The sequence below is a fragment of the Chlorocebus sabaeus genome, chromosome 16 (assembly GCF_047675955.1).
Source record: "Chlorocebus sabaeus isolate Y175 chromosome 16, mChlSab1.0.hap1, whole genome shotgun sequence".
Taxonomy (NCBI): domain Eukaryota; kingdom Metazoa; phylum Chordata; class Mammalia; order Primates; family Cercopithecidae; genus Chlorocebus; species Chlorocebus sabaeus.
The window spans coordinates 13,350,711-13,378,294 of NC_132919.1; the positions used below are offsets into that span (position 1 = coordinate 13,350,711).

The 27,584-nt window shown below is 39.2% G+C and overlaps 1 protein-coding gene across 2 annotated transcripts in view; it reads right to left on the reverse strand.

Moving 5' to 3' along the window:
• Window positions 1-2,420: 2,420 nt before the first annotated feature.
• Window positions 2,421-27,584, reverse strand: part of HS3ST3A1 (heparan sulfate-glucosamine 3-sulfotransferase 3A1) — a 102,026-nt gene continuing 76,862 nt past the window's right edge. For both annotated transcript variants that reach the window (XM_008010426.3, XM_008010425.3), the window contains one exon: window positions 2,421-3,357. In XM_008010426.3, coding sequence (XP_008008617.3) covers window positions 2,736-3,357 — 622 coding nt within the window. In that variant the 3' untranslated portion in view covers window positions 2,421-2,735. The remainder of the gene's footprint in view (window positions 3,358-27,584) is intronic.

Here is a 27,584-nt window from a genome sequence, read left to right on the forward strand (position 1 = left end):
AAGTTGGTTTCAACTTTGAAGATCCTTTGAAAATAAGAAAATTAGAGTGGGATTAATATTTCTAGAATAATCAATATCCATTTTCTAGAAGCATATTAATCTCCATTTATTGAAATGAAATTCATTTCCCTAGAAGTGGTTAAGTTCTCTGGAGAATGGATACACTGTAGATGTGACCTTGGAAGCAAACTGCTCAAAACGAAACTGTATTTTCTAGGTGTTCTTCTTGAAAGACAACACTCTATACCTCTAAGAAACGGGAAGGGGATTGGGAGGCATGGCTTTGGAGCAGACAGCTCAGAGAATGGATGCTAAGGTGTTCCAATCGAGGTCAAAGCCTATGATCTGGTGTAGCTAAATGGACAAAATAAATGTGAGGTCAAGTTCATGCACAGCAGGGATGAGTACAGTATAGAGGCAGAAATGAATGGATATTCCTGTTAGGGAATACTGACTCTAAATCTTTATACATTTTGCTGGTACTTATCACTTCTAACACTCTAAGGAACTCAGAGAAGCTAGAAGATTTTCCTGGCATTTTCTGTAGTCATTCATTTTGAAAATAATATGAACAAAAATATCTATGTTCAAAAAGAGATCCTTTGCATTCAATTCTGTTCTTTTATTATTTCTTTCACATTAAAAAAATGAAGGTTGCAGAATGCAATTGTTTGTTTGCGCAAGCCACTTTTGCATAACGCCAAGCAAACACTTACAAAAGAATCAGTTGTACAAACAAAATGAGCTAAGAGAAATGATGATAAGAGTTATCTTGTTGCAGCTAGTGATTCAAGTAGAATAAAAACAGTCTGTGGCACTGGGAAATTGAGGGCATAGACATGAAGGAAATCAGCTGAGAAAAGGTGACCTGGATTTGGGGTTTACTTAACTCCTGTAAATGGGATATTAACAGATAAATCGAAGATTTGGAGCAATGACACAATATCTAACACTTAAAAGATTTTTTTCCTTCATTTTGATCCTATGTTAAGCGTCTCAAGAAATATTTACATCACCTGCTGCAGCATCTATGGTAAATGTACAATTGTATTGCATATTTTAAAACAACTTTAGTTTCTTTTGATTGACAACATTAGAGAAGAAAAAGAATATTATTTCAGAGTGTCTGGTCCTTTAAATTTTGGCAGATAAAGAAAACTTCCATGAAATAGAAGACATTTTTCCTCTTGGGTTTAAACCTCTAGTAAAATGTTGCTGACAGGCTAATTATAAATGTTTTATATATTTCGTGCATATGTGTTCCTCTCTAAACCAATTTAATTCCCATTAACGCTAATCTTGTTAATACCCACTCAGAGAGGAAAGGAATACTCTTAATAAACTATTGATTTATTTGAGTGATTTAAATGGGGGATGGGCAGAAACAGACGAGAGAAGAGGAAGAGCCACCATTTTCCCACAAATGAATTTCCTAGAATATTTCTCCAAATATTACCGAACATTAGGTTATAAATGGTATAATAGGAAGGGGGGAGGATAAAGTGACGAAGTGATCATCTTCCATCCATGAAAAATAAAAACGTTGAAAACGAATTGCTAATTAATTCTTTTAGAGTACTAGCTCCAAAGTTAGAAGCGAGATACTACAAAGAAAGGTAGATTTTCTCTCTTTAAAAAGAGGTAAACCAAAAACACACACGAGACTCATACTTGTAAGCGCTAATTGAAATCTGTTTTTCTTTTTTTTTAAAGTCAGTTAAACCAACAAATGGGTAAGTTATGTTCCTAACACATCTTGTGCTACCCCTGGCATGGCTGGCCACCTTGTCCTCCGTGTAAGAATCCAATAATTCCTCTCCAATTCAATCAAGCATCCGTCAGTCAAGATTTCCATATCTCAGGCTATTTTTAGTAGCCAAGAGGTAAGACTGCTCTTAAGAGAGGTTGTGTCCAGGTCTGAGTAGTTTTCTTGAACACAACTATGTAATGAAACTGGGTGCCATGGAACTTAGAAAACAAGAAAACACCCTTTCTGTCCCTTTTCAGATCATCTGAAAACTAGCTAACCATTTCTAAAGGTGCAGATATCTTCCTTCCCATTCTCCCTGGAAAAACTGGCATAAAATACGGAACAAGTGGAAGACGGAATTTTGTCCAGGGTCCACCATTTAGCCTTTAGATACATCATTTCGCCTCCCAGAGACTCAGTTTTCCTTTCTGTAATGTGGGGATAATAATCTTTACTTACTGTGCTCTTATACGACAGAGCAAGATTTTTAAAAGTATTTTAATGATCAAAAACGTGTATTTGAAAGCACTATGAAAACTGTGAAGTGGGGTACAAACATGATAATACTAACTGGGAAATAATTTAAGAAAAAGTGGCACAGGAAAAAGGGAGAAAAATATAAGGATAGATATCAATTTTATCAGGGTCTTGTATTAAAAAGAGAGAGATGTTTATCCTCAAGATTTTCTGAAAACTTTTAATGACAACTGATGCTTATACTTTATGACTGGGTACATAGAACATAAAATAAAAACTGAACATTGAAAGCGTTTAGACAAGTGAACTTTTCCTTTTCTATTGACCCACGTGTTTGGTGTTGGTTATCCATTAAGATGGGGCTGGAGTGAGAACAATCTCTTAACATTCATTGAAAAAAATACTGAAACATATTTTCAGCACAAATATTAAACTGTCTCTTCTCTACCGATTGGTAAAAAAATATATTATATTTTGATTTTTTTTTTTTTCTTTTTAAATTATATGGTTATCCATCCCAGCCAAAGTCGTGCCCGGTCATCTGGTAGAACTTGAGGTTGAAAGGCCGGTAGAACTCGCGCAGCCTGCGCACCACCTCGCGGTCGATCTCAGGGTGGGTCCTGCCCTTGGTCTTGCCCAGGCAGTGGGGCCGGCTGCTGCCCTCCGCCTTCTTCAGGCAGGGGAAGCCCTTGGTCTTGTTGAAGTAGAAGTGCTTGTCCGTGATGATCCGCTTGAGGCCCAGGAAGTCCTGCACGCGGCCCAGCTCGCCGGCCGGGTCGCTGATGAGCCGCTCGCCGCTCACGAAGAGCATCTGGCGGATGGGGAAGTGGCGCAGCCAGTGCTCCAGGTGCTTGGCGTAGATGCCGATCTGGATGGCGCTCCACGACGTGTCGATGAGGCCCGTCGTCCTGTTTTTGAACGTCAAGCTCTCGAAGGTGGGGATGTCGGGCCGCTTGGACAGCGTCTGTGTGTAGTCCGAGATGGCCCTGGTCACCGGGTCCCGCACCACCACGATGAGCTTGGTGTCCTTGGACATGGCCGAGATGCGCGCGGGCGCCTCCCGCGTGACGAAGTAACTGGGCGTCTTCTCCATGGTGATCTGCCCGTCCAGGGTTCTGGGCATCAGGTCCCTGAGAAAAGCAAAAAGGCACGTCAGAGATGTGCATAGAGAGCTCAGTCCCAGGAAAGACTGTGAAGTACACACTGGAGCCAGGCAGCAATTCCAGCTCCCCATCCCCCGCCCACTTGCTAGATGTCTGATGATGGCACAACGAGTTCCGCACCTCAGATTCCTCGTGTATTGAGCAGAGAATAATAGTATTACCCATCGCGTACAGTTTTGTGATGATTAAACGAGTTAATATACCTCAACAGCTTAGAAAAGTGCCTGGCACCGAATAAATGCCATGTTAAGTTTCTGTGTTTTATTGTTGTTTATCCACAGTGCTGTAAGAAAATAACCTTGGTCAAAATCTTCAGGTGAATTAGAATATTGTCATCAACACAATTATACTGTTATGAGATAGTATTAAAATATCCTGAGTCCTTCCTGTAGTTTTCTTATAAACAAAGCAATTATATTCAACATCACGTAGCATATTACACAAAATACTTCCGTTTGTAATGCCTGAGTTTTGCAGGCACAAACAAGACTTATTAAAGAATCCATCTTTTGCCTAATGATTTGAAATGCCATCATTATCATATTCTAAATATGTTGATTCCTTTCTACATTGGCCCAATTATAAGTTATTATCGCGTGACAGTATATTTTCATGTACACCAGAGTACATTCTGACTTTCTATTGTTCAACTTGCCCTTGATGATTCTTGTCTGTTTATTCCTCCTGACAAATGAGATATCACTTTGTCACATTAAAAACAAAAACCCAGTTGGAGTCTTGATAAAGCAGATAGTGCTTCTCTATTCAAGCAGGGTTTCTACGGGCCTCGCCAGTCGAAACATATGAACAGGAGAGATTACATCTATTGGTTCTTCCAACTTAAATATACTGCAATTAAATGTACTATTTGTTGAGATAGATACAGACAGATGGATAGTCAGAGATCTTTAGTTATTTCATTTTGTAGTTTCGATTTCTCTTTTAATGTAGGCATTATCTAGGATTGTATTATATCTTTAATTCTGATGATAGATTTGTTACTTTTGTTCACGGAATTTGTGGTTCGTTTTTATTTTGCACCTGCAGGGAAAGGATACACTTTGTGCCATGGGAGCTTGCAGTTATTAATTCCCTGTGATTTTTGTCCCAGCTACACCATCTGGGCTAACTACATTTTGTGAGACACGTCAAACATACACAAAAGCAGAGAAAATTGTCAAATCCATCTCATACACCTCACATCCAGTTTCAAAACTTCAGGATGGCCAATTTTATTTCTAAATCCCTTCATTTCTGCTGCCCCACCAGGCCAGCTGGATTATTTTAAAGTCATTCACAAACATCCTACCAATGGATTAATAAGTATTCCTGCTCCCATCTGCATTATTTCTGGCACAAATTCCTCAGTCTCTTGGGCAATCTGATGGCCCTGATAGTCCCTTAGTTTTAATGATGCAGGTACTGGGACTCAGAAAACAATACTCCAAAATGAAGGCCTCAAAAGCAGCCTCAGAAGCAGAAGTGTTTCTCTGAACTTCTCCTGCCCCTCTGTCTTTCAGGCCTATTCTTACCCAAGACTCACCATAGAAACTAAAATCCCTCTCCCTCAAGGCAGATCATAGAAACCGGAACTCCTTTTCCCCAAAGCCAGCCATAATCCTAAAAACATTACCCTAACTTTCCTTCCACTTTTCTGTATAAAAATTGGCCATAAAGAAATTATCTGACCTATGCTGTTTGACTGTAGGTCATAAGACCTTCATTCCTGAGACGGTCCTGCCCCACACCTGAAAGGAAGGAAGGCGTGCTCAGAGAGGCCAAGAAGAATCTAGACAGAGAGGCCTTGCGGGCTTCCCCCACTGGGTCTATTTGGGTTAGATCATACCCTTTTTGTCCAATCATATTTCTATACAACTGTTCATATTTAGCTAAGCCCAAGCATAAAAATGGACAATTTCCTCTGTATCTTTAGGTCTTCCCTCTGAAGGCTCTTGCATACGCAGTAATAAACGTGTATGCCTTTTCTCCTTTGAATCTGCCTCTCATCAGTGATTTTCAGCAACCCTTCAGGAGTTGAAGGGGAAGTTTTCCCTTAGCCCATACTCAGGTTTCCTCCCATTTTTTGGGGGGAGGGGGGTTTATTTTTGTCATTTCAGTCAGGTTAGCTTACTTTTTATAGGCATTTGCTTTCTGTTTCTGAGCTTTTAATTTTTTAAATAAATGTGAACTTCCTTTTTCAAAATAACTCTTAAGGTACCTCATTACCCACCTCCTAGACAGACCTTAAGGTCTGGGTAAGAGTAAGTGAAGACCAGATAGTTTGGTGTTGACACAAAGGAGACACACATTGGCATAACCATCTATGCGACACAGATTCCGTGGTGTGAATGCATATAACTCATTGCTCTGTGACTCCTTTTATGGAACTGAAAAGTTGGCTAGGCCAACCTAATATAAAAGCTTACGTTACTCTTGTCTAAGGTGAGCCAGGAGATTTATCCAGAGATGGCTGGAATTTCTCAGTAAAGGAAATTTAATCAAACGTGTGAAAAAGTTTTGGGCTTGAAAAGCAACCATCAACTACATAGAAGTGATAAGAAAGAGTATTTATAGATTTTTTTTGAAAGAGCCAGCCTTGCTATCTCTTTTTTTTCCTACATATCTTTGACGTTTAACTACTTTATTTCAAATTTTGACCAGTAAAATAGAGAGAGCATAATACTTCACTTGGGAGCTCCTGGTTGGCCTACTGGGGAAGGGGTTGGGTGTATGGGTGTGGTTGGGGTGGGCAAGAGCTGCAGGAGACTTTGCAGAGATTGAGGCTATAGATTGCGCTGGGCCAGAGGAAACACTGCTAAAACCACTAAAAAAAGGAACCATAGTTTAAATAATCTCAGTAGAGTAGGGAAAAGAGCTATCCAACATACGAGGAGTTTGAAGAAGAAACAGCTAAAATCGGATTGCAAAAGAAAAACACATTCATTACTGTCACTGGCAGGGTGAGGAAAACTGACTGATGTAGCATGGGGTGGGTGTGGAGAGTCGGGTTTAACTATAAGCTACCTGCAAGCTTCTTTCTGCAAAAATAAAGAAACGATAGTCTAAATAAATCCTAATCAAGCTTACATTGTAGAAAATGGTTGCTTTGTGACAGGACTCACAACAGAATTCTTTAAATTGTAATCTTTAAATCTTTTTTTTCAAAAAATTCAATAAAAGGGATAAACTTTTTTTTTTGAAAAAAGTCAATGAAGGGGATACTTTTTTTCATACATTTTCTTATTGCAAATTTTACTGCATTTTAATGTTCAACAAAGCACCACACTAGCATATAAAACAAAAGGCTTATGTATGTTGGAATACTGCATTTCAAAGTGTCTAGAACTTGGAAATCATTCTTCTTTACCACAGTAAGGTACATATTAGGTTGGTGCAAAAGTAACTGTGGCTTTTGCAATGATTGCCAAAACCACAATTACTTTTGCACCAACCTAATACTTTTAATGGCAACACCTACAATTACTTTTGCACCAACCTAATACTATGACTGTGCTTTGTGTAAAAGCTGGGGCCCGGGATGGGTAGTGAAAGACCTATTACAGTATTACAAAAGGTCTATAGAAATACCAGGCAGGCTATGGGAGCACGAAGGTGTGTGCACTGAGAAATCACATGAGGTTTGCCTGAAGACAGAACAGGTGAGGAAGGATGGGAGAAATTCAACTGGATGATGGGAGGCATAGGTCCTAGGAGAACTTACTTTCCAAGCTACGTAGTGTAGACCATTCCAACCTCCCCTCTAAATAGTGAGTAGAATTTGGAAACATTTACAGTAGGTATAAGGATGAGGAAATGGGTTGAGACCAACACCGTAAGGAAAAAAATATAGAAGTGTATTTGTTTTGTCCTGAGGGAGGCAAAGATAAGCAGAAATTTCACAAGCAAATTAAGAATTATTGCAAGGCAGATTATACACAGTTACTCTTCTTCCCATAGAACTCAAAGAGAATTCACAATAGCCAAAGGGTGGAAGCAACCCGAGTGTCTATTGACAGATGAGTTAATAAACAAAATGTGGTTTATGCATACAATGGAATATTATTCAGAAATTCTGACACACACTCCAACCTGGATGAACCTTGGGGACATTATGCCCAGTGAAATAATCCAGTCACAAAAAGACAAATGCTGTATGAGTTCACCTATATGATATATCTGGGGTACTCAAATTCATTGAGACAGCAAGTAGAAAGGTGGTTTCCAGAGGCTGTAGGGAAGAGGAACAGAGAGTTACTGTTCAGTAGGTATGAAGTTTCGGTGTTATAAGATTAAAAGAGTTCTCGAGGTTGATCACATAGCAACATGTATGTACTTAACACTACTGAACCTAACGATGGTTAAAATGGTAAATTTTATGTTATCTGTATTTTATTACAATTTTTTAAAAAAGAACTTAAGGAAGAACAAGCATTTCAGTGGCATTGATAGAAATTAGTTAGACAAAAGAGTCTTTTTGCTTTATGGTTAATTAAACATTAGAACAAGGTACCGCTGAAGGAGATTCTGGTTTTGTTAAAAGGGAAATATAATTTATGAGATTTTTGTGCAGCTGATCTCGAATCAAAAAATGAGGTTTGTGGTCCATGCCCACTGCTTGCTGCATGATCACGAGATAGTAATTTAGCATCTCTATGTTCAGTTTATTCACCTTACCAGAAAAATCAAGTCAAAGGTTCAAAATTCCTGGACTGTAATGAAGTGTCAACACGGCCATTATTACTGTAGGGAATAGAGGGAAGCACTCTTTTTAAGAATGTGACATCCAGTGTTCTGAATTCCCAACTTCAGGGAGAATTCCACTTAGTCCAGCTAACAAAGGGTTCAGCGAGTTAGAGCTCTTTGCCATATTCCTGACACACCTGCCCATTTGTCATTCAGACAGTGAGGATGCCTGGTTTGAAGACCGTGAGCTGGCTACATTATTTGGAAGGGCAGAGCCTGGCTTATTATCTTATTATGGTGTGAGAGAGATGAGCTCAGTTTTTAAGGGGATTTCATTTCCTTCCATGGCATGGGTGCAGTTGTGCCAGGAAGGAAACTGCTGGGCAATGTTAAATCTGGCTCAGACATCATGCCACTCCACTGTGCTGGGGAATTCCATTCTGGATCTGATTGGTCACCCCGGGTAAGGCTCTCGGGGCCTAGGGTTGTTAGAGCTGCTGTGCGTCTGTGGTGCCGGAAGTGTTATGGTCAAGCAGGAACCATGATAGACACGCTAAGTTGTCTTCTGTTTTCTACCCCAGCCTTCAACCAGGTCAGCAGTTAATGGTGGGAGTACTAAAATGACCCAGAGGACTTTCCCACTGCCACACTACTGAGGGGACAGACCTGCCTCCATGGCTGTGCCTTAACGATGGTCCAAGAGGCAAGCGTAGAACTCTAGCACTGGCTGCATCACTGCCATCTCTATGATCTGGGAACCACCTGAGAGAGCCTTCCATGACACTCAACAACACATATGCATGGTGCATCCAATATGTGCAAGAAAAATAAAAAGAACTTCCCTCATGTGCCTCACTCTTCTTATCCATTTGGGCCATTTGCTCTGAATTCTCATTGCCATCATGTTGTCTTTTGCTCCTTCACCCTCCCTCTGGAACTGCTACTGGCCCTCTCTGAAAGTACTTCTTCCAAAACACAATTACCCTATTACCCTTCCCCATTTTATTTTTAATCAATGATGTTTGGTCAATTTTCTATTTATATGGAAAAATAAATCTTGGCATTTGCCTCTAGCTATCTAGGAAAAATTAATTCCAGGTCGTCTGCTGATACAAATATAAGTGGTGAAACAATCAACTTTTGGAAGGAAACCTAGAACATCTTGATGATTTTGAAGGAGGTAAAGTTTTGTTAGTTTCTTAAAGGAGCAACTATAATGCAAAATAAATAAATAAATAGGGCTGGGGGCGGTGGCTCACGCCTGTAATCCCAGCACTTTGGGAGGTGAAGGCAGGCTGATTATGAGGTCAAGAGAGCGAGACCATCCTGGCCAACACGGAGAAATCACGTCTCTACGAAAAATACAAAATTAGCTGGGTGTGGTGGCATGTGCCTGTAGTCCCAGCTACTCCAGAGGCTGAGGCAGGAGAATCGCTTGAACCTGGGGGGTAGACGTTGCAGTGAGTTGAGATCAGGCCACTGCACTCCAGCCTAGCAAGACAGCAAGATCCACCGCAAAAAACAAACAAACAAAAAACTCCTATAAATCAATAAGTAAAAATAACTACACAGCATAGAAGAAAAACAGGCAAAAAGCTGGAATAAGCACTTTTGAAGGAAGCAAAGTTTTGTTAACAGAATACCATATCCACAAAATTACAGCTAGATAGGAGGAATAAGTTCTGGTGTTCTGAAGCACTGTAGGGTGAATATGGTTAACAACAATTTCGTGTATATTTTCAACAAGCTGGAAGGGAAGATTTTTGAATGTTCACAACACTAAAAAGTAATAAATGTTTGAGGTGATGGATATGCTAACTACCCTGATTTGATTATTACATTGTATACATGTATTGAAATATCACTCTGTGTCTCATAAGCATGTACAATTATTAGGTGCCAACTAATAATGAAATGGAAAATAAATAAATAAAAAGTAAATAATCAACACACGAGAAGGCACTGAACTTCATCGGTCGTCAGGAAAATGTAAAGTAAAACACAATAGCATACTATGACACACCTACTGGTCATCTAGAATAAAAACCACAGAGAATTCTGAGTTTGGGTGAGAATGTGGAACTGGCACTTTAGTGGTTAAAGAGTAAACTGGCACAGTGACTTTAGAAAACTCTTTGGCACTATCTACCAAACATGTGCATTCACTGTGACCCAGCCATTTCATGGCCAGGGCTATACTCAGTGGAAATGATACATATGTTCACCAAAAGACATGTTCACAAATGTTCACAGACAATCCTAATAGTCCCCATTTCAAGCTCTCCAAATGTCCACCCAAAATAGACGCACATAGATCTTAAACAGTGAGATCTTAAACAGCACACAGAATGAATGACTTAAAACCTGTGGGTGGGTTGGGTATGGTGGCTCACACCTGTAATCCCAGCCCTTTGGGAGGCCGAGGTGGGTGGATCATTAGGTCAGGAGTTCGAAACCAGCCTGACCAACTGGTGAAACCCCGTCTCTACTAAAAATACAAAAATTAGCCAGGTGTGGTAGCAGGCACCTCTTACAAGTCCCAGCTACTCGGGAGACTGAGGCAGGAGAATGACTTGAACGCAGGAGAATGACTTGAATCCAGGAGGCGGAGGTCGCAGTAAGCTGAGATTGCACCACTGCACTCCAGCCTGGGCGACAGAGTGAGACTCCATCTCAAACAAACAAACAAACAAAATCTGTGGGTGAACATCACAACGTTAACAAACAGAGCCAGTCACAAAAAAGGAAACACTGTATGATTTCCTTTATAAAAAATGTTCTTAAACAGGCCAAACTCATCTATCCCCTTCAATGTCAAAATGGAGGTTACCCTTAGCGGAGATCGGTGTCTAGAAGAGGGCATGGGAGGGACTTCCAGGCTAAAGGAAAAGTACCAATTCATGACCTGGGTGCTGGTCACAGGAGCATACCCATTTTGTGAAAATTTATTGAGTTCTATCCCACGATTTGTGTCTTTTTCTATGTTTATGTTGTACTTGAATAAAGATTTTACTATGCTTATAAAAAATAAATGGACCGATATCCCATAATGCTCCAAGAAAAGCATGATTTTTTTTTTAAAGGGTATCTGCGAAGACCACTATGTCTCCAATTTGTGTAAATTCAGATCACAAAGGAGAAGGAGTGGAGATCATATACCTAGGAGTCAGGCGTCCTCTCCAAGACCACTTCTCCCTCACCCCAGGTAAATGATAAGGACGGCAGCTGCCCCTCACATGGACCACTATGAGCACAGTGGTGTGCAGTGTAACCTGGAGGATGTGTTTCAAGTTTCAAGAGTGTGAACTCAGAAAAGAGAGAACTGAAGAATAAGTGACACTTGCAAAACACGTGGGCGACAACTTTCTCAGCTAATCCTCACACAGCCAAAAAAGAGATAAGGTAAGTAATTACATTCCCTAATTTTTCTGACGAGGAAGCTGAGGTCCAGAGAGGCTGAGCAGTATGCTGACGTCTTCACAGTCACTGTATGGAAGGTGATGGGTGGTTCTCCCAATGCCTAGTGCAAGAGTATTTCTATTGCAGCGGGTAAGAGAAAGTCAGCAGCCAAAGTTACAAAAATCATATACAGACAATGGCACCAATGGAGCAAATTCAACAGATGGAAAACATGGGAACCTGAGAGAGTTATCCAGAAAGTAGCTGTGAAGATCCTGAAAGAACTAAATCCTGAATTGAATACAGATGAGATGAAGAAATTTGTCTGCTTGAATTGGGGAGCTGTACGAAATTAGACCAAAAAAGATGATGGTTTGATTAATGTCAGTGATATATTAAATCTGAAGCAGTGTGCAGGTTTGGAGCAGGAAAGGACTGCAGGTGGTTAAATACTTTCGGGGGCTCTTCCAACAGAATCCAAGCTCGAGGAGTTAAAGACCTGGATTAGGGTGCTGACAGTGGGAAAGACAGGGTGGGTGAGGACAAAAGAAATATTTAGAGTATAATTGGTGAGGCTAGATAGCTGATTTATGAATGAAGCAATGTAGACATTTTCAAAAAAGAAAGGTGGAAAAGAATACAAATTTTATTAAAGTGAACAATTATTTTGAAGAAGGAAGTGGTCCCCTCTCTCCGTCAAAAAAGAAAATTTGGGCCGGGTGTGGTGGTTTATGCCTATAATTCCAGCACTTTGGGAGGCAGCGGTGGACAGATCACCAGGTCAGGAGTTCGAGACCAGCCTGACTACCATGGTGAAACCCCGTCTCTACTAAAAATACAAAAATTAGCCAGGTGTGGTGGCATGTGCCTGTAATCCCAGCACTCAGGAGGCTGAAACAGGAGAATTGCTTGAACCCGGGAGGCAGAGGTTGCAGCGAGCCAAGATCTCGCCACTGCACTCCAGCCTGGGCAACAGAGTGAGACTTCACTTCAATAAATAAATAAATAAATAAATAAATAAATAAATAAATAAATTGAATTTCTGTTTCAGTAGAGTCAGAGTTACTTTTTTTTTTTTTAAGTTAGGATTTCTGCGTGAGGATTCTAGTGGAGACAAAATAGTATTAGTTTTATTTTAGACTATGACACAGATGGATCATGTATCTCCATGAAGACAACATAGTTTTATAGGAAACTCAAAAGCAGGAATAGTAATAAGGATTTCAGCCTTGATTTTGCTATTAATAAACTGTGTGATCTTGGGCAAATCACTTTCGTTCTCCTGGCCTCGATTTCTTCACGAACAAAAAAAGTGTATTGTCCTCAATGTCGGTAGGACTTCCCATCTCTAAGATTTCATGTAGGGAGTGAGACTTTAATTCCTTTTTAACTTATATTTAAAGCTCTGTGCGGCATCATGCTGCTGTGTTCTGAAGTATGGCTCCACCAATCACATCAAGAGATTTGTATAAATAATTACACAGGGCAATTCTGCATCAACAGAATTGATTTCAAAATCAATGAGATCTGAAAGAATGCAGTTCAAATAACTGATGCCAAGAGAAAGTGCTGAGGTTAGTTAAAATGAAAGTGAACTTGATATATCCCTAGGGCTTGGGAGCAGCAGAAAGACCAGGAAATCTATGAGCAGAGAGGTCTCACTATATTCCACAAGGCAAGTGATGAAGGAGACCCACGTCTAGCCTGTGCTTCCTCTGTGCCTGACACGTTGAAATGAGATGTCAAAGTCAAGAGGCCTGGTACGGTGGCTCACGTCTGTAATCCCAGCACTTTGGGAGGCCAAGGCGGGCGGATCGCCTGAGCTCAGGAGTTCGAGGCCAGCCTGGGCAACACGGTGTAACCCCGTCTCTACTAAAATACAAAAAAAAAAAAAAATTAGCCAGGCCTGGGGGTGGAGGCCTGTAATCCCAGCTTCTCAGGCGGCTGAGGAGGGAGAAATGCTTGAACCCGGGAGGCGGAGGTTGCGGTGAGCCAAGATTGTGCCACTGCACTCCAGCCAGGGTGACAGAGCGAGACTCCATCTCAAAAAAAAAAAAAAAAAAGAAAGAAAAATGTCAAAGTCAGAAGATGAAATTCATGGATAGGACTACATTAAAAATAATAGATCCAGGGCAGCCAGAAATTTAAGTTCAGGGTCCTTAGGAAGAGATAATGAAGACAGAAGAAAATGAACACTTACCGAGCATTTACCATAGAACAAGGTCTGATGTATTATTTCTTGAGTCTCACAACTAAAATGAAAAGCTAGAATTATTCCCCTCATTTTACAGATGGGGAAATAGGCTCACAGAGATAATGTGACTTATCCAAGCACACATGGTTGCTAATAGGGCAAGAATGAAAACCCAGGTCCATCCAGCTCTAAAGTGCATATTCTTTCAACCTTCGGAAACAGTCAGGGAACATCAGAGTGACTTTTGGTTGATGTTCCTGGCCGTCTTTGACATTCTGCCAAAACATATGAGTGTTAAATGCATTCTTTACATATCCATCTCTGAATGCAAATCACCCTTCCTGAAATCTTGCAAACAGGTAATATACATCATATGTTTTTCAAAGGCTATCTTCTGCAAGGGAAGAACATCCTGCAAAGGGAAGTCCCTGAGTTGTAATGCAAAGGTAATGTGCCTTGAGGAATAAATAAATCTGGCCCACGAACATGTACTTTTTTTAAGTCTGTACAACCAAACAGAACTGTGTGTCTGTTTTTGGAAGCCTCCGGCAGCAGAACATGCTAGAAAAACATGCTCTTTTCATGGCCACGGCGAGAAGGTAGTTCCTGTGGGTCCTCGATGGTGTGTGTCTGGGAGCAGGGGAAACTGCTGGAAACCCTCCGTGCTGTCAGCTCGCCATCCCTTGGGCCGAGTCCCACTCACATTAATATTTCTTTTCCTGCTGTTGTTACATGGGACCCCTCAGAAAACGTGACTTATAAGGATGGAAAGAAAACTCCCTTTACTTGTTGTTTGAATTGGCTTCTGTGGGTAGGAAGACTTATGTTTTTGAACCAGCTCCCACACTAACTGAATCTGGATATGCAATTCTAAGAACCAAATCATCATCACGATAAGCTAAACATCAGAGTTAGAGGCTGGGACACTGACCAGTGTCACTGATAGCAGGCTCCTTTTAAAACTTTTAACGACCAGGTAAAGAAGAAAGAAAGAGAAAAAAAAAAACTGGATACTTATTCTCACTAGTCTTTATGACACAATATGTACCAAAGTTTACTTCAAGAAAACAGCACAGGGTTCCCTGGACTCTAGGGGAGGAGAGAAAAGTCAAGGACTCTTGATCGTTAATTTGGGGGAGCCTCATGAAAAGATAACGAATCCATCTGTAGTCAGGTCAGATCAAAGAGTCTTCCTGGAAGACAAGGGGCAAGAGTGTTTTGGGCTCATAAATTCAAGTAAGAATGCTTTATGTTTCTGTTGGATCTTAGAGTTTCCCAAGCAATTCCACACATTTTCTCTTTCATTGACTCTTAGACACAGTAAAAATAAACCAGTAACTTCCAAGGCTCATTGCTTCAACCCCCGATCCCCCTTTCTATGTTAACTTCGTTGGGGGAACTCATGTAATTCATAAGATGTAAAATACCATTTCTAACACGGTATGCATTGTCCCAAATTCTGTTTTAAAGTGGTTTCTGTCTCCTAGGAGCTGGTGTGCTTCTATCAATGTCCTATCAAAGTATCAAATAATATCCAGAGAAATAACCTTACAACATTGAAAACTAAAATTCACAAACAACCGAATTATGCCAGAATCTGTAAGATGATCAGAGCCTAAGAAATCACCTGGGAAAGGTAGGAATACGTCGTTCTTCCCCAACGTGGGGCCATCTCTGGACTTCCGACATTCTTTGTGTACCAAGCAAAAAGTAAGATTTCCTACTCTGACAGTAAGCATCTCTTTAATTTTTTTTTTTTTTTTTTTTTTTTTTAGCCTAGGTGCCACTCTTGCCTGACCCTGGTCCTGGCCCTGGCAGAGATCCACACTTTGAAAATACTAGCAAGTTTTTAGAGTTTGAGAAAAAACAAAGTACTTCCTGGCATTTAAAGAGAAAGAGAAACAAATAACACAACACCTAGGCTACTGACAAATGAAGGAGGAGATGGGGGAGTTGGGCCTTAGCCTTCAGTAATAAGTGCCAAAAGTGGAGAAGAGCTTAAAAGAAAAAGACCTTTATGCTCAGCTAAGTTTTATTTCATTTGATGACATATCAAAATGACATTTTCAGATATGCAATGGTTTAAAAAACTTAACACCCATGTAATCCTGGGAAACAAACAAACTTGAAAGTTCATGTCAACTGAGCAATAGATAGAGAAAAATTAAAAGCACAAGAATGAAAAAGTTAGTGTATTTCAGTAAAATGCGGGGCCATCTAAAATCAGTCAGAATAGAAATGTCTTAAAGAATTATTCTTAATGTATGCACAAAAATGATGACAAATACATAGCAGAAATAAAATGTAATTAAGTTAGTTAGGAGCTGAAGCCTGAATAATATTTACAAGCCCTTAGAAGTGTGTGTGTATTTGGGTGCAAGAGAGAGAGAGAAAGAGAGAGAGAGAGAGAGACAGAGAGAGATTGATAGGTTACAAGGAGACAGAGAAGAGACTAAGAAGATAGGAGAAAAAAGAGAAGAATCTAGAATCTACCAGAGACAGGAAAGTGCAAGGACTGTATTCTTCCAAGCAGTACCACTAAAAATTAGAACTGGAAAAAACCTTAGAAATCCCCTAATCCAGTTGCTTCATTTCACGGATATTGAAAGGTTCGAGAAGGAGCTTGTCCTAAGTCATTCAGCCAAAAGAACACAAAAAGCCAGGCTTAGACTCTGAGTCTTCTGATGCTTGGCTCACTGTTCTTTCTAAGTTACATTATTCTGCCTTAATTCTAGAAATATAATGTGCCCAGGGCTTGATTACCTGAAAAACAAAATCCATCTTGGGGGGCGGGGGGCGGAATTCCCTTGTAGTGCTTCTGAACTGTGAAAGTTATATTAAATGTTGAGTCCTGAGTAAAGGAAGAATTGGCTTTTCTTCAGCCTACCTGGTTCTCATAACCATGATACGAGGTCAGCATCTAGAAGGGGAGAATGGAATTCTTATTCAAAGTGGGGAGAGTCTGGGCCAAGGGCAGACCCCTCTCCTGGCTCTGTGGTGGCTGCCGTAGCAAACCCAACATCTAGGCTGATCTGGGCTCTTGACAGGAGTTTTATAAATGATTAGTTTGAGAGCTGTGCTACCGGCTTTTGTGCAACTGCGGGCAGCTGCTTCGGAACAGAGCTCTCATCAGCCTGGAATTATCGGGTCTTTGCATATGTGCGGCTGGAGATAAGGGGGGAAAATGTGCTTTTCCTTGTTTGGAAATCAACAATCTCAGGAGAGTGGGGAAGCTGAGCGAGAAACATGATGAGGATAAATCTAAAATTTTAGAAAGGTTCTTTGTTACATTTTGGCAATGGTGGTATTTTTTGTTGTTTGCTTGTTCATTCCTTATTTTTCTGTCAGTTTATTTTATTCTACTTGTAAGGTTCTGGACACAGACTAGGTGCTAAATCAATACGTCTTGCAAGTTTGAATCAGGAAAAGTGACTTGCAGCTATGATTTTGGCAGGAGTCTGGGGTCTTGAACTGCTAGAATAGTCTTTCTAAAATTTGCCATCCTCACCCTATGTGAATATCTCAGTGTCCTTGATTTTTTTTTTTTTTTTTTTTTTTTTTTTTTTTTTTTTTTTTTAGATGAAGTCTTGCTCTGTGACTCAGGCCAGAGTGAAGTGGTGTGATCTTGGCTCACTGCAACCTCCACCTCCCGGGTTCAAGTAATTCTCCTGCCTCAGCTTCCTGCATAGCTGGGATTACAGGCACCCGCCACCACGTGCTTGATTTTGAACAGTAGAAAAGGAGAAACATTTTGTCTCATACAGATCAAAACAAACTTCCAAAATAATCTCTTATTCATTACTCTTATAATATAAAACCCTAATAATGTCATAATGAAATGAGGCATGCAGACAAAACAAACTTTAGGAAATCCATCCCTGAGTGCGCATTTTACACAGCCTCTTGGTGCAACTGTACCATGCACCACTAAGAAGAAGTAAAACCATCCATCCAATAGGGACACAGGCAAGAAGGGCTCTGGCTTTAAGTCCCACAATTTGGAAGTTCCCACGAATTGCACACACACACAAATTTATTACAGAAACTGTCACTCCAGCATCAGCATAGTGCAACCAGAAACCCTAAATACCCACTCTCATATTTAAATCCCAGGGAAATGCTTCAGCAAACCTCTTGCCCTGTGTCTTTAAAACAAAAGGTCCAAATGCTGAGAACATACAGGGGTTGTGTTGCAGCAGATAGACACTGGTTCCAGTCTGGGGAAGGATTTGGGTGAGGGAAGTAGTTAGCTAAGAGAAAAAAAAATCAAATTAAGTAACTTATCCAGGGCTTCCTATCACAGAGCATGAAATAGCGTCTTGAAGTAAAAGTATCATGTCCTAGCATGACTGAGTGCTCATTTCTCTGCTTCTCCTCCTAATCCAGTTCACGGTCCTGAAGATATTAACACATTATAGACGTACTCACAACATTTGCACTTGGAGGTGGAGGGGCATATTTCATAATGGAGCAAATGATGCCACTCTGACATGTATAAACATGTAGGTCCAGATGAAACAGCTGAAGTATGGTACTGACTCTAGTGGCAACTACATGGATGTTAAAAGCTAGAACAGAGAACAGTTCTAATTTTATAAATATGTTTGAGATTTAATTACAATTTAAAAATTAATAAGAAGTCAATTTAAAATAATTTTTATTTCAAAATTTTATATTTATTAATTAGAATCTACATTTTGTCTTTGAATTTTGATAGATAAGTTGGAATATTTTAGAAATGAAGACAACTTTGAAATACACATGGAAATAACTTTCATTTCTTAAATTTTACACTTACTTTTTTGATCAAAATATGTTCACATTTGTATACTTGCACTTCAAAAATTCTTTAGATCAGAGGTCATCCAACTATGGCCCACAGGTCAACCCCAGCTAGTTTTTTTAAACTGCATGATTCCATTTATATGACACATTCAGAACACGCAAATCTATAGTGACAGAAAGCAGATTAGTTGTTGCCAAGGGCTAAGGGGAGTGGGGAATGGCAGTGAGTGCTTAATAGGTATGACGTTTCCTTTTGACCAGATGAAAGTTCTCTGGGATTGGATAGCAGTGGTGATCAGCTATTTTTGTCAGTAAAGTTTTATTGAAACATAGCCACGTCCATTTGCAAATGTATCCTCTCTGGCTGCTTTTGAACCACAAACACGGGACTGGGTACGTGTAACAGAGATCACGTGGCCTAAAAAATATTCATTATCTGGACCGTTTCATAAAACATTTTTCACCTCCTGCTTTAGACCATTGCTGTCAGTAGAACAAAATTAGTATTCAACACTTTGGGAGGCTGAGGCGGGCGGATCACAAGGTCAGGAGACGGAGACCATCCCGGCTAACACGGTGAAATCCCGTCTCTACTAAAAATGCAAAAAAAATTAGCCGGGCGTGGTGACGGGCGCCTGTAGTCCCAGCTACTCGGGAGGCTGAGGCAGGAGAATGGCGTGAACCCGGGAGGCGGAGCTTGCAGTGAGCTGAGATCACGCCACTGCACTCCAGCCTGGGCGACAGAGTGAGACTCTGCCTCAAAAAAAAAAAAAAAAAAAAAAAAATTGGTATTCAAAATCTTGATGGTAGCATAATTAGCATTTTGTTGAAATTAAGAGATAAAAAACAAATTGTACGCACAAGTATGTAGTAGTTCGTGATCTGCGTATGTCTTTGTTTTATTACTCATCCCAACATTGCTGGCCCATCAACAAAATGCCCAAATGAGCAATAATAATTAAATGGAGTCATTTTTGGTAATTTGCCAACTTTCAGACATAGAAAAATAATAGATTTATGTGTATTTTTCTGTTTTGTTGTTAGGAAGGAATATTTGTCAAAATAGGAGAATAGGATGTATTTCATTTAACAGTTTATTAGCTTGATTTATAACTTTTTAAATGTTCAGACATACGGTATGCGGGCCTTCGTTTGTGCTCTTGTCCAGGGACCTGAAATGTAAAGGGTGGGCCAGAAGAAAACACACCGGGACTTAGAGCTAAGTCATGGTGAAGAAACACAAGGCCCGCAGACAGGCTGTCCATTCAACAAAAGCCTGGGGCTGTCAGGGGTTGAACTTTCCAGATGAGGCACTTCACGCGGGCGAGGTAGTTCCACCGCAGCAGAAACGCTGCAGACGCCTCACATCTGTGTGAGCGAACAGAAATCCCTCTTCTTTCAGCACAGGAAAACGAAACAGGCTAGGCTCTGGGGGGAGCAGCGGAAAATAGCGGCTGTCCAAATGGGCTTTTTAAAAAATTAAACTTCAACAACATTTTAAAAATCCTACATGCCAAAAAGGTTCATTATAGAAAACTTAGAAAATTCAGAGAAGCACAAAATTCTAGAAAGTAAAACCACTCACCCACCGCTCAGATACAGCATTTAAAAATACGTCCATGCAGATCTCATTCTATGCAGAGCTGTAGGTTCATACTTTATTTATAAAATTAAATCATATGGTGCACACACTATTCTAAACTGCCTGTTGCGCTTTGGAATAGAAACACCATTCTTGTCATTAATTACACATCTACTTCATTTTAAATTGCTGCGCAGTATCCTATTTTATGAAATGCCATGAAGTGTTCAGTGAATCCCTTATTATTGGATACCTGAGTTATTTCTAAAGTCAAACATTTTGACTCACATGTTTAATTATTTCCTTGAAGTAGAAATGAAGGCATGAGTATTTTAAAAGCTTTTGAGGCATACCGTAAAACTTCTATGGAAGTATTTATATTTTGTCTTTGAATCTTAATATATTAAAACATTTTAGTTCTATTTCAGTACATTAAAGTATATATTTTCTCATACAGTCCTTAACACTTTGTATTATATTTCAATTGCTTCCAGTAAGCATAGGGAAATGATTTTTTAAAATATTTTCATAGTTATGCTTTAAATTAGAGCATTTCCCAGATGTTTATCAAGATTATGATTTTCAAAGACATTTTCTGGTTATGTTTGTTTTGTCTATATTTTTCTAATGGGATTTTTTTTTCTTAGATTTCAAACATTTTCTTTATATTAATGATATTTATCCCTTGTCTTTTATGGAGCAAACATTCCAGTCTATCCTTTCTTGTTTCTTTTTTGTTCATAGTGTTTTTAAAAAATATTTTTAAATCCATCAATGTTTTTCTTTAGGACTTTTGCTTTTCCTTTATAATGTTTCCTAAGAAAGGTCTTTCTAATCTTAATATTAAATAAATATCCATCTTTGATTTGTATTTTATTTTTTAATTCATTTTAAATTATGTCAAGTCAAATTTGAAATATATGTATATTTTAAAATTATGAACAAGTACCTGTCCTTTTATCCAGTATTGATATGCCACCTACATCATATACTAAGTTGCTATGTATCCTTCATTTTGTGTTCGGAGTTTTGATACTGTTCTATGTTTACCTTGGCATTAGTAAAACACTCTTTTAATTATTGCAATTTGGCTGGACGCGATGGCCCATGCCTGTAGTCCCAGCACTTTGAGAGGCCAAGGAGGGTGGATCACGTGAGGTCACGTGTTTCTAGGTATGGCTTTTCCTTTTGAGGAAACGTTGCCAGAGATGAGGACAGGGTAAGACTACAAAGTGATAGGATGAGATTAAAGTGATGAAACTGTTTTACATTCAGATGGTGGTGTTGGTTATGCAAATCAGTACACACGTTGGACTTCATAGAGTTGTCCTCCAGAAATGTCAGTTTTGCTAAATATTAATTTAAATATAAAACAAAATAAAAATGTTACTGAGGAACATAAAAGAAAATTTGTGGAAATGAAAGTCATATAATTTTCCTAGATTAATGAACTAAAGGTAGTAAAAAGTCATCTCTTCCCAAACTAGTACTTGCATTTTATGAAATGCCAATTCAAATGGAAATGAAGAGGGAAATAGGATTTAATTCAAATATTGTATAATTCTTCAATGTATTTGGAAGAAAACACATTCAGTGAAAAATATTCAAGAGTAGAACAGGAAATTTCACATTCGATTTGAGACATATAAAATTGCAATAACATATATTTTTTGAAACGAGTCTCCCTCTCTTGCCCAGGCTGGAGTGCAGGGCACTATCTTGGCTCACTGCAACCTCCACCTCTTGGGTTCAAGTGATTCTCCCACCTCAGCCTCCCAAGTAGCTGGCATAACAGGCATGTGCCACCATACCTGGCTAATTTTTGTATTTTTAGTAGAGATGGGGTTTCACCATGTTGGCCAGGCTGGTCTTGAACTCCTGACCTCAGGTGATCTGCCCACCTCCACCTCCCAAAGTGCTGGGATTACAGGCATGAGCCACTGTGGGCAACCAGTTTGCTCCGTTTTGTTTTTGTTTGTTTGTTTGTTTGTTTTTGTTTTTGCTGAATAGTATTCTATTGCCCACACGCACCACAGTTAGTTTATCCATTCACCTGCTGGAGGACATCTTGGTCAGTTCCAGTTTTCAATGATTATGACTAGCACTGTTATTAACATTTTGCAGAGGCTTTATGTGAATACAAACTTTTTCTCTAGGCTAAATAGTAAGGGGCAAAATTACTGGGTCATTTAACAAGTATATGTTTAACTTTATAAGTAACTGCCAAAGTGTTTTAAGGAGTGTCGGCCGGGCGCGGTGGCTCAGGCCTGTAATCCCAGCACTTTGGGAGGCCGAGGCGGGCGGATCACGAAGTCAGGAGATAGAGACCATCCTGGCTAACATGGTGAAACCCCGTCTCTACTAAAAATACAAAAATTAGCCAGGCGTGGTGGGGGGTGCCTGTAGTCCCAGCTACTCGGGAGGCTGAGGCAGGAGAATGGCGTGAAGCCGGGAGGCAGAGCTTGCAGTGAGCCGAGATCGGTGCCACTGCACTCCAGCCTGGGCGACAGAGCGAGACTCCGTCTCAAAAAAAAAAAAAAAAAAAAAGAGTGCCTACCATTTCTCATTTCCTAAAAGCAATGTATGAGGGTTTCATTTGCTTCACATCCTTGTCAGCACTTAATGTTGTCACTTTTTAAAAATAATTTTAACCATTCTAATAGTTGTGTGGTGGTATCACATGGTGGTTTCCATTTACCTTTTCCTATTGATGAATGATGTTGAACATCTTTTTATGTGTTTAATTGCCTCCTTGTTGAAATGTTTATTACAGGTGTTTTTTGCCCATTTTTACATGGGGCTGTTTATTTTTTTACTGCTGAGTTTTAAAAGTTCTTTATATCTTCACGGGCCGGGCGTGTTGGCTCACACCTATAATCCCAGAACTTTGGAAGGCCAAGGTGGGCGAATCACGAGGTCAGGAGTTTGAGACCACCCTGGCCAACATGGAGAAACTCCATCTCTACTAAAAATACAAACAGTGAGCTGGGCATGGTGGCACGCACCTGTAATCCTAGCTACTCGGGAGGCTGAGGCAGGAGAATCACTTGAACCCAGGAGGCAGAGGTTGCGGTGAGCAGAGATTGTGCAATTGCACTCCAGCCTGGGTGACAGAGCAAGACTCTGTCTCAAAAAAAAAAAATTAAATTAAATAAATAAATACATAAAAGTTCTTTATCTATTCAAAATAAAAGTCCTTTGTTGGATAGGAGGTTTTTCGAAGTATTTTCCCAGTTTGTAGTTTGACTTTGCATTTTTTTTAACAGTGTCTTAGACTGAGTAAAAGGTTTTTAATTTTGATGAAGTCCAATTTATAGATTTATTTTATGGATTATGCTTTTATCACATGTGTAAGAACTCTTTGCCTAGACCCAAGTCGTGAAGCCTCAGTAAAGCTTTTTACAGGCAAGTTGTACACAATTCTTATTGAGATGTTTTTCTAAATATTTTAATTTTTGCTATTATTTTGAATGAGATCTTGATGTTTTATTTGATCTAAATATACCTTAAGCTTTTTCTTTTTTTTTAATGCAGAAGTTATATTTTCAATCCAGTGATTTTTTGGAAACTTTTTCTTTCTCCCACTAAATCAAACTGATCAATGTATTTACACAGAATTATGGTGGAAATGTCAAACAAGTGATGAGGCATCTTTGTGGTTTCCCTGTCTTTGTAGCTGTCTCATTATCAATGACCCGAAATATTATGAGTCTCAAGCGTATTTTAGGAGGTAGGCAAGATAGCCAAAATGTAGATGAAGATATAGATATGACAGAATCTATATTCTGGCCACGTGTACACTTATTATAAGAATGAAGGACTATAATGCGGAGGTTATGACAGATGGTCTAACCTCAAGTTCCCAAAATCTGTCCTTAGCACAGCTAAGTCTGACATTGGGCCATGTTCTTATCCACCTAAGGCCGAGGTTCTTAACTTGAGTTCCAAGAATGAGTATCAGGAAATAGTGAACTTACAGTAAGTGTATGTAAAAGTGTGGAAATGAGCATATATGCATTTTTCTGAAGGAAAAATTTGAAATTTCATCAGATACTCTAAAAAGATCATCCCTTTTCAATTAGGCACATTCACATTCTACCCACACTCTCATCTCAAACATATCTAAATCACTGAACAAATTTAATATTTAGTGAATGAATGTTATTAATAGATGACTAACATTAGGTTTGACCTAAAGTGCAAAATTTTTATTTAGTAAACATTTATTGAATGTCTATCTTGGCCAAGCATCCTATTGGCTACATGAATAAAAAGATAATGTCCCTGAGACAAAAAGCTTACTATCTAGAGGGCAGGTAGACATAATAACAAATGTATTTCAATGGGAAAATTACTATAAGGGAATGTTTATGTTCACAGAAGGAGTACTGAATCTGCCTAAGGAATTTAGAAAAAGCTTCACAAACACAGAAGTGCTTGAGTGAAGACAAGAATGATGATAAAAGTAGAGTCACAAGTGACCTCCCAATAATTTGCATATTCTGTAAACTTGAGATGTTGCAGAGTGAGTCAGATATAGAGAACGGGAGCTAATGATCAATTATATGGAAATTTATTTTATTATTGTATTTTATTTTTTTGAGAAGGAGTCTCACTCTGTCGCCCACAGGTTGGAGTGCAGTGTCACGATCTTGGCTCACTGCAACCTCTGCCTCTCGGGTTCAAGCAATTCTCCTGCCTCAGCCTCCCAAGTAGCTGGGATTACAGGCGCCCACTACCATCTCCGGCTAATTTTTGTATTTTTAGTAGAGGTGGGGTTTTGCCACGTTGGCTAGGCTGATCTCGAACTCCTGACCTCAGGTGATCTGCCTGCCTCGGCCTCTCAAAGTGTTGGGATTACAGATATGAGCCACCGTGCCTGGCCGTAAATTTATTTTCTAATAGAGTTTTATTATAGTTTATCAGGGTCCACTGGGAGAGGAAGGATTCTAGAAGAAAAGTGCTTAAAAAAATGGAGGCATAAGAGATTAGTGCTTGAGAAAATGGAGGCATATTCAGAGAAGTATAAGTGGCTCAGTCTTGCTGGAGGGTGAAGTAGGAAGGATCCTACAGTCTGACTTATGTGAATTTAATTTACAGAAATTACAGTGGAAATACACAAATATTTATGCAAGATGGTGTCTACTGCAGCACTGTTAACAAAGTTCTCAAAACAGGAAGTAACTTAATGATTATTAGCTTATCCATCATTAGAGGACTGCTGAAAAATCTCTAATTTATTCATATAATGTAACATTTCCCAGTGTTAAAAAGATTGAGTTACATCTGTTTCCAATGACTTAGAAAGATCCCCAAAATAGTATTAGGTTACAAAACAAGTCATAAAACGATAAGACACTATCTCATGTTTGTAAAAACAGGCAATAAAAAAAATGTTTTGAGTTAGAATGTGTTTTAGTATTAGGTTGAGTGTGTTGACGGCTCCAATTCTTCATTCCTCTCTTTATCCTTGCCGTTTGCCATGGAATTTCTAGTTTTTGTGTCGGGAGTGGAATCTGTTTTCCCATTTCATGATACTTAGCTTATCCATGTGACTTGCTTTGGCCAATGAAACATTAGCACTTGTGCTATAAGAAGAGACTTGAAAATTCTTCATCACTGTGAGGACATGTCTGGGCTAGCCTTCTGAAGGATGAAAGGCAGATGGAACAAAGTAAAGCCACCTCAGTTATCCCAGGAAAGCCTTCCCTAGGTCAGCCTTCAGCCAGCTAATTCCTCTGCTCAGGCTCAGCCAAGATCAGCAGAGCCATCTGGTCGACCCACAGCTGACCACAGACACATAAGCAAGGCCAGCTGAGATCCCAAGTTAGTCTGGATCAGCTAAAACCTGCAGACTTATAAAATAAATAACTGTTATTGTATGTCTCTGAGGTTTTGTGGTAATGTTATGAAGCATTATTTTAGCCCTAGATAACTGATAGGCTATATTTGTATATAATATAAGCTTACCAAAAATCTAGACAGATACATAACAAATTATTAACAGTGGTTACCTCTAGAAAATGGAATGGTTGGTTAACATTGTACTTCCACACACTGAAAGTATTGATGTACCCTCTAAGAAATCGAATTGCTGTTTTTGCTTTGATCCATTTTCTCTCCTAATGTGTTCTTAAAACACCAAAAATAGATAAGAAAATAGGACTTGATCCTGGTGGCTGCCTAGGGCCTTAAGATTAAGTCTGAATGGTTACAGAACCAACATTCTAAAAAGTTTGAGAATAGTTGGCTTTTGTTCTTATCTGTCACACTGATAGGCTGAACATCAGTGAATGAGATACTTAACCTCTATTTTAGCCCATTTTTCCTTATTTATAAAGCTGCAAACGGCTGATGCCAGGGGTGAGATCATTGAGATAATGATTATGTCTATTTTGAAGATGAACAGCCATAGAAGAAACTGTTAAGAGTACCCAAAGTTCTGTATAAAAGTATTATAAGCTGAAAGTGCTTAGAATAGCAATGATGACGACGATGATGATGATGATGATAATTTGCTAATTTTAACCCACACTAAGAACCAACTGCCATATGATCTATTAATCTTCTTGAGATTGATCTAATTTGGCCTTTCAGATTATTAAAATAGCTGAGTGATTTTATAAGTAAGTGGATTCTGATGTATGGTTATTTTATTCACTCATGCCAACTCTCTGGGAGAAAATTTAATTATTGTTTTAATCTTTCCCAAGTCTAGAAAAAAAAAAAAAGGAACTCCAAGCTATTGATTTGATTTGGTTGCTCACCCCACATTAAGCTTCGACCAATAGTTTTAACAAATGGCAAGCTTTTAAAATAACTGTAGACATCCAAAATATCAGAGTCGTCTCCTGTGTGAAGCATAGAACTGATTAGAGGTAGCAGGATGGTAAAATAGCATGAAAATATGTCAGGTTTGAGGGTTAAAAGTACCTGGTTCCATCTCCTGATAACTATCTGACCCTAAGTTTCTTAATTTCTGTGTATTAGTTTCCTCATCCATTGAAAATAAATAATGAATAGAAAATTCATGTTATGGAAATTAAATTCAGTTATTTGCCGCCACCTCCCGACATCTACCCTCTAATTAATAAAAAGGCTGGTAAAGGATCAATAAAGAATGGATATGCTATTGCTATTGATACTCTTCATGTCTCTTATGCTATTGCTTTGACTCATTAATTTTCCTTTCCCCAGTATGCTATTATTTTCTAATGTCTGCTTAAGCAGTGATATGAAACAAAACTTCATATACTTTAGGACAGTTTCATTATCATTTAATCCTCTTAAATCTACAGTATGTTTGAGGGGAAACAAGCCTTTGAAAATTGTATCAGTCCTACTGTACATTCAGATATTATAAGATCCTGGTCAGAAGACATAGAGTCATTTGCCCAGTGTTATATCAACAGAATAGGAACAAAAATCTAGGACCCTATTCTCCTGGCCAGAGCAACATCTGAAATATTTCCCAACCAGTCTATGTCTGTAGAACCAGTCCATGGCGAGCTAACAATCCTCAATGCCGAAGAATACGCAAATATTTTCACC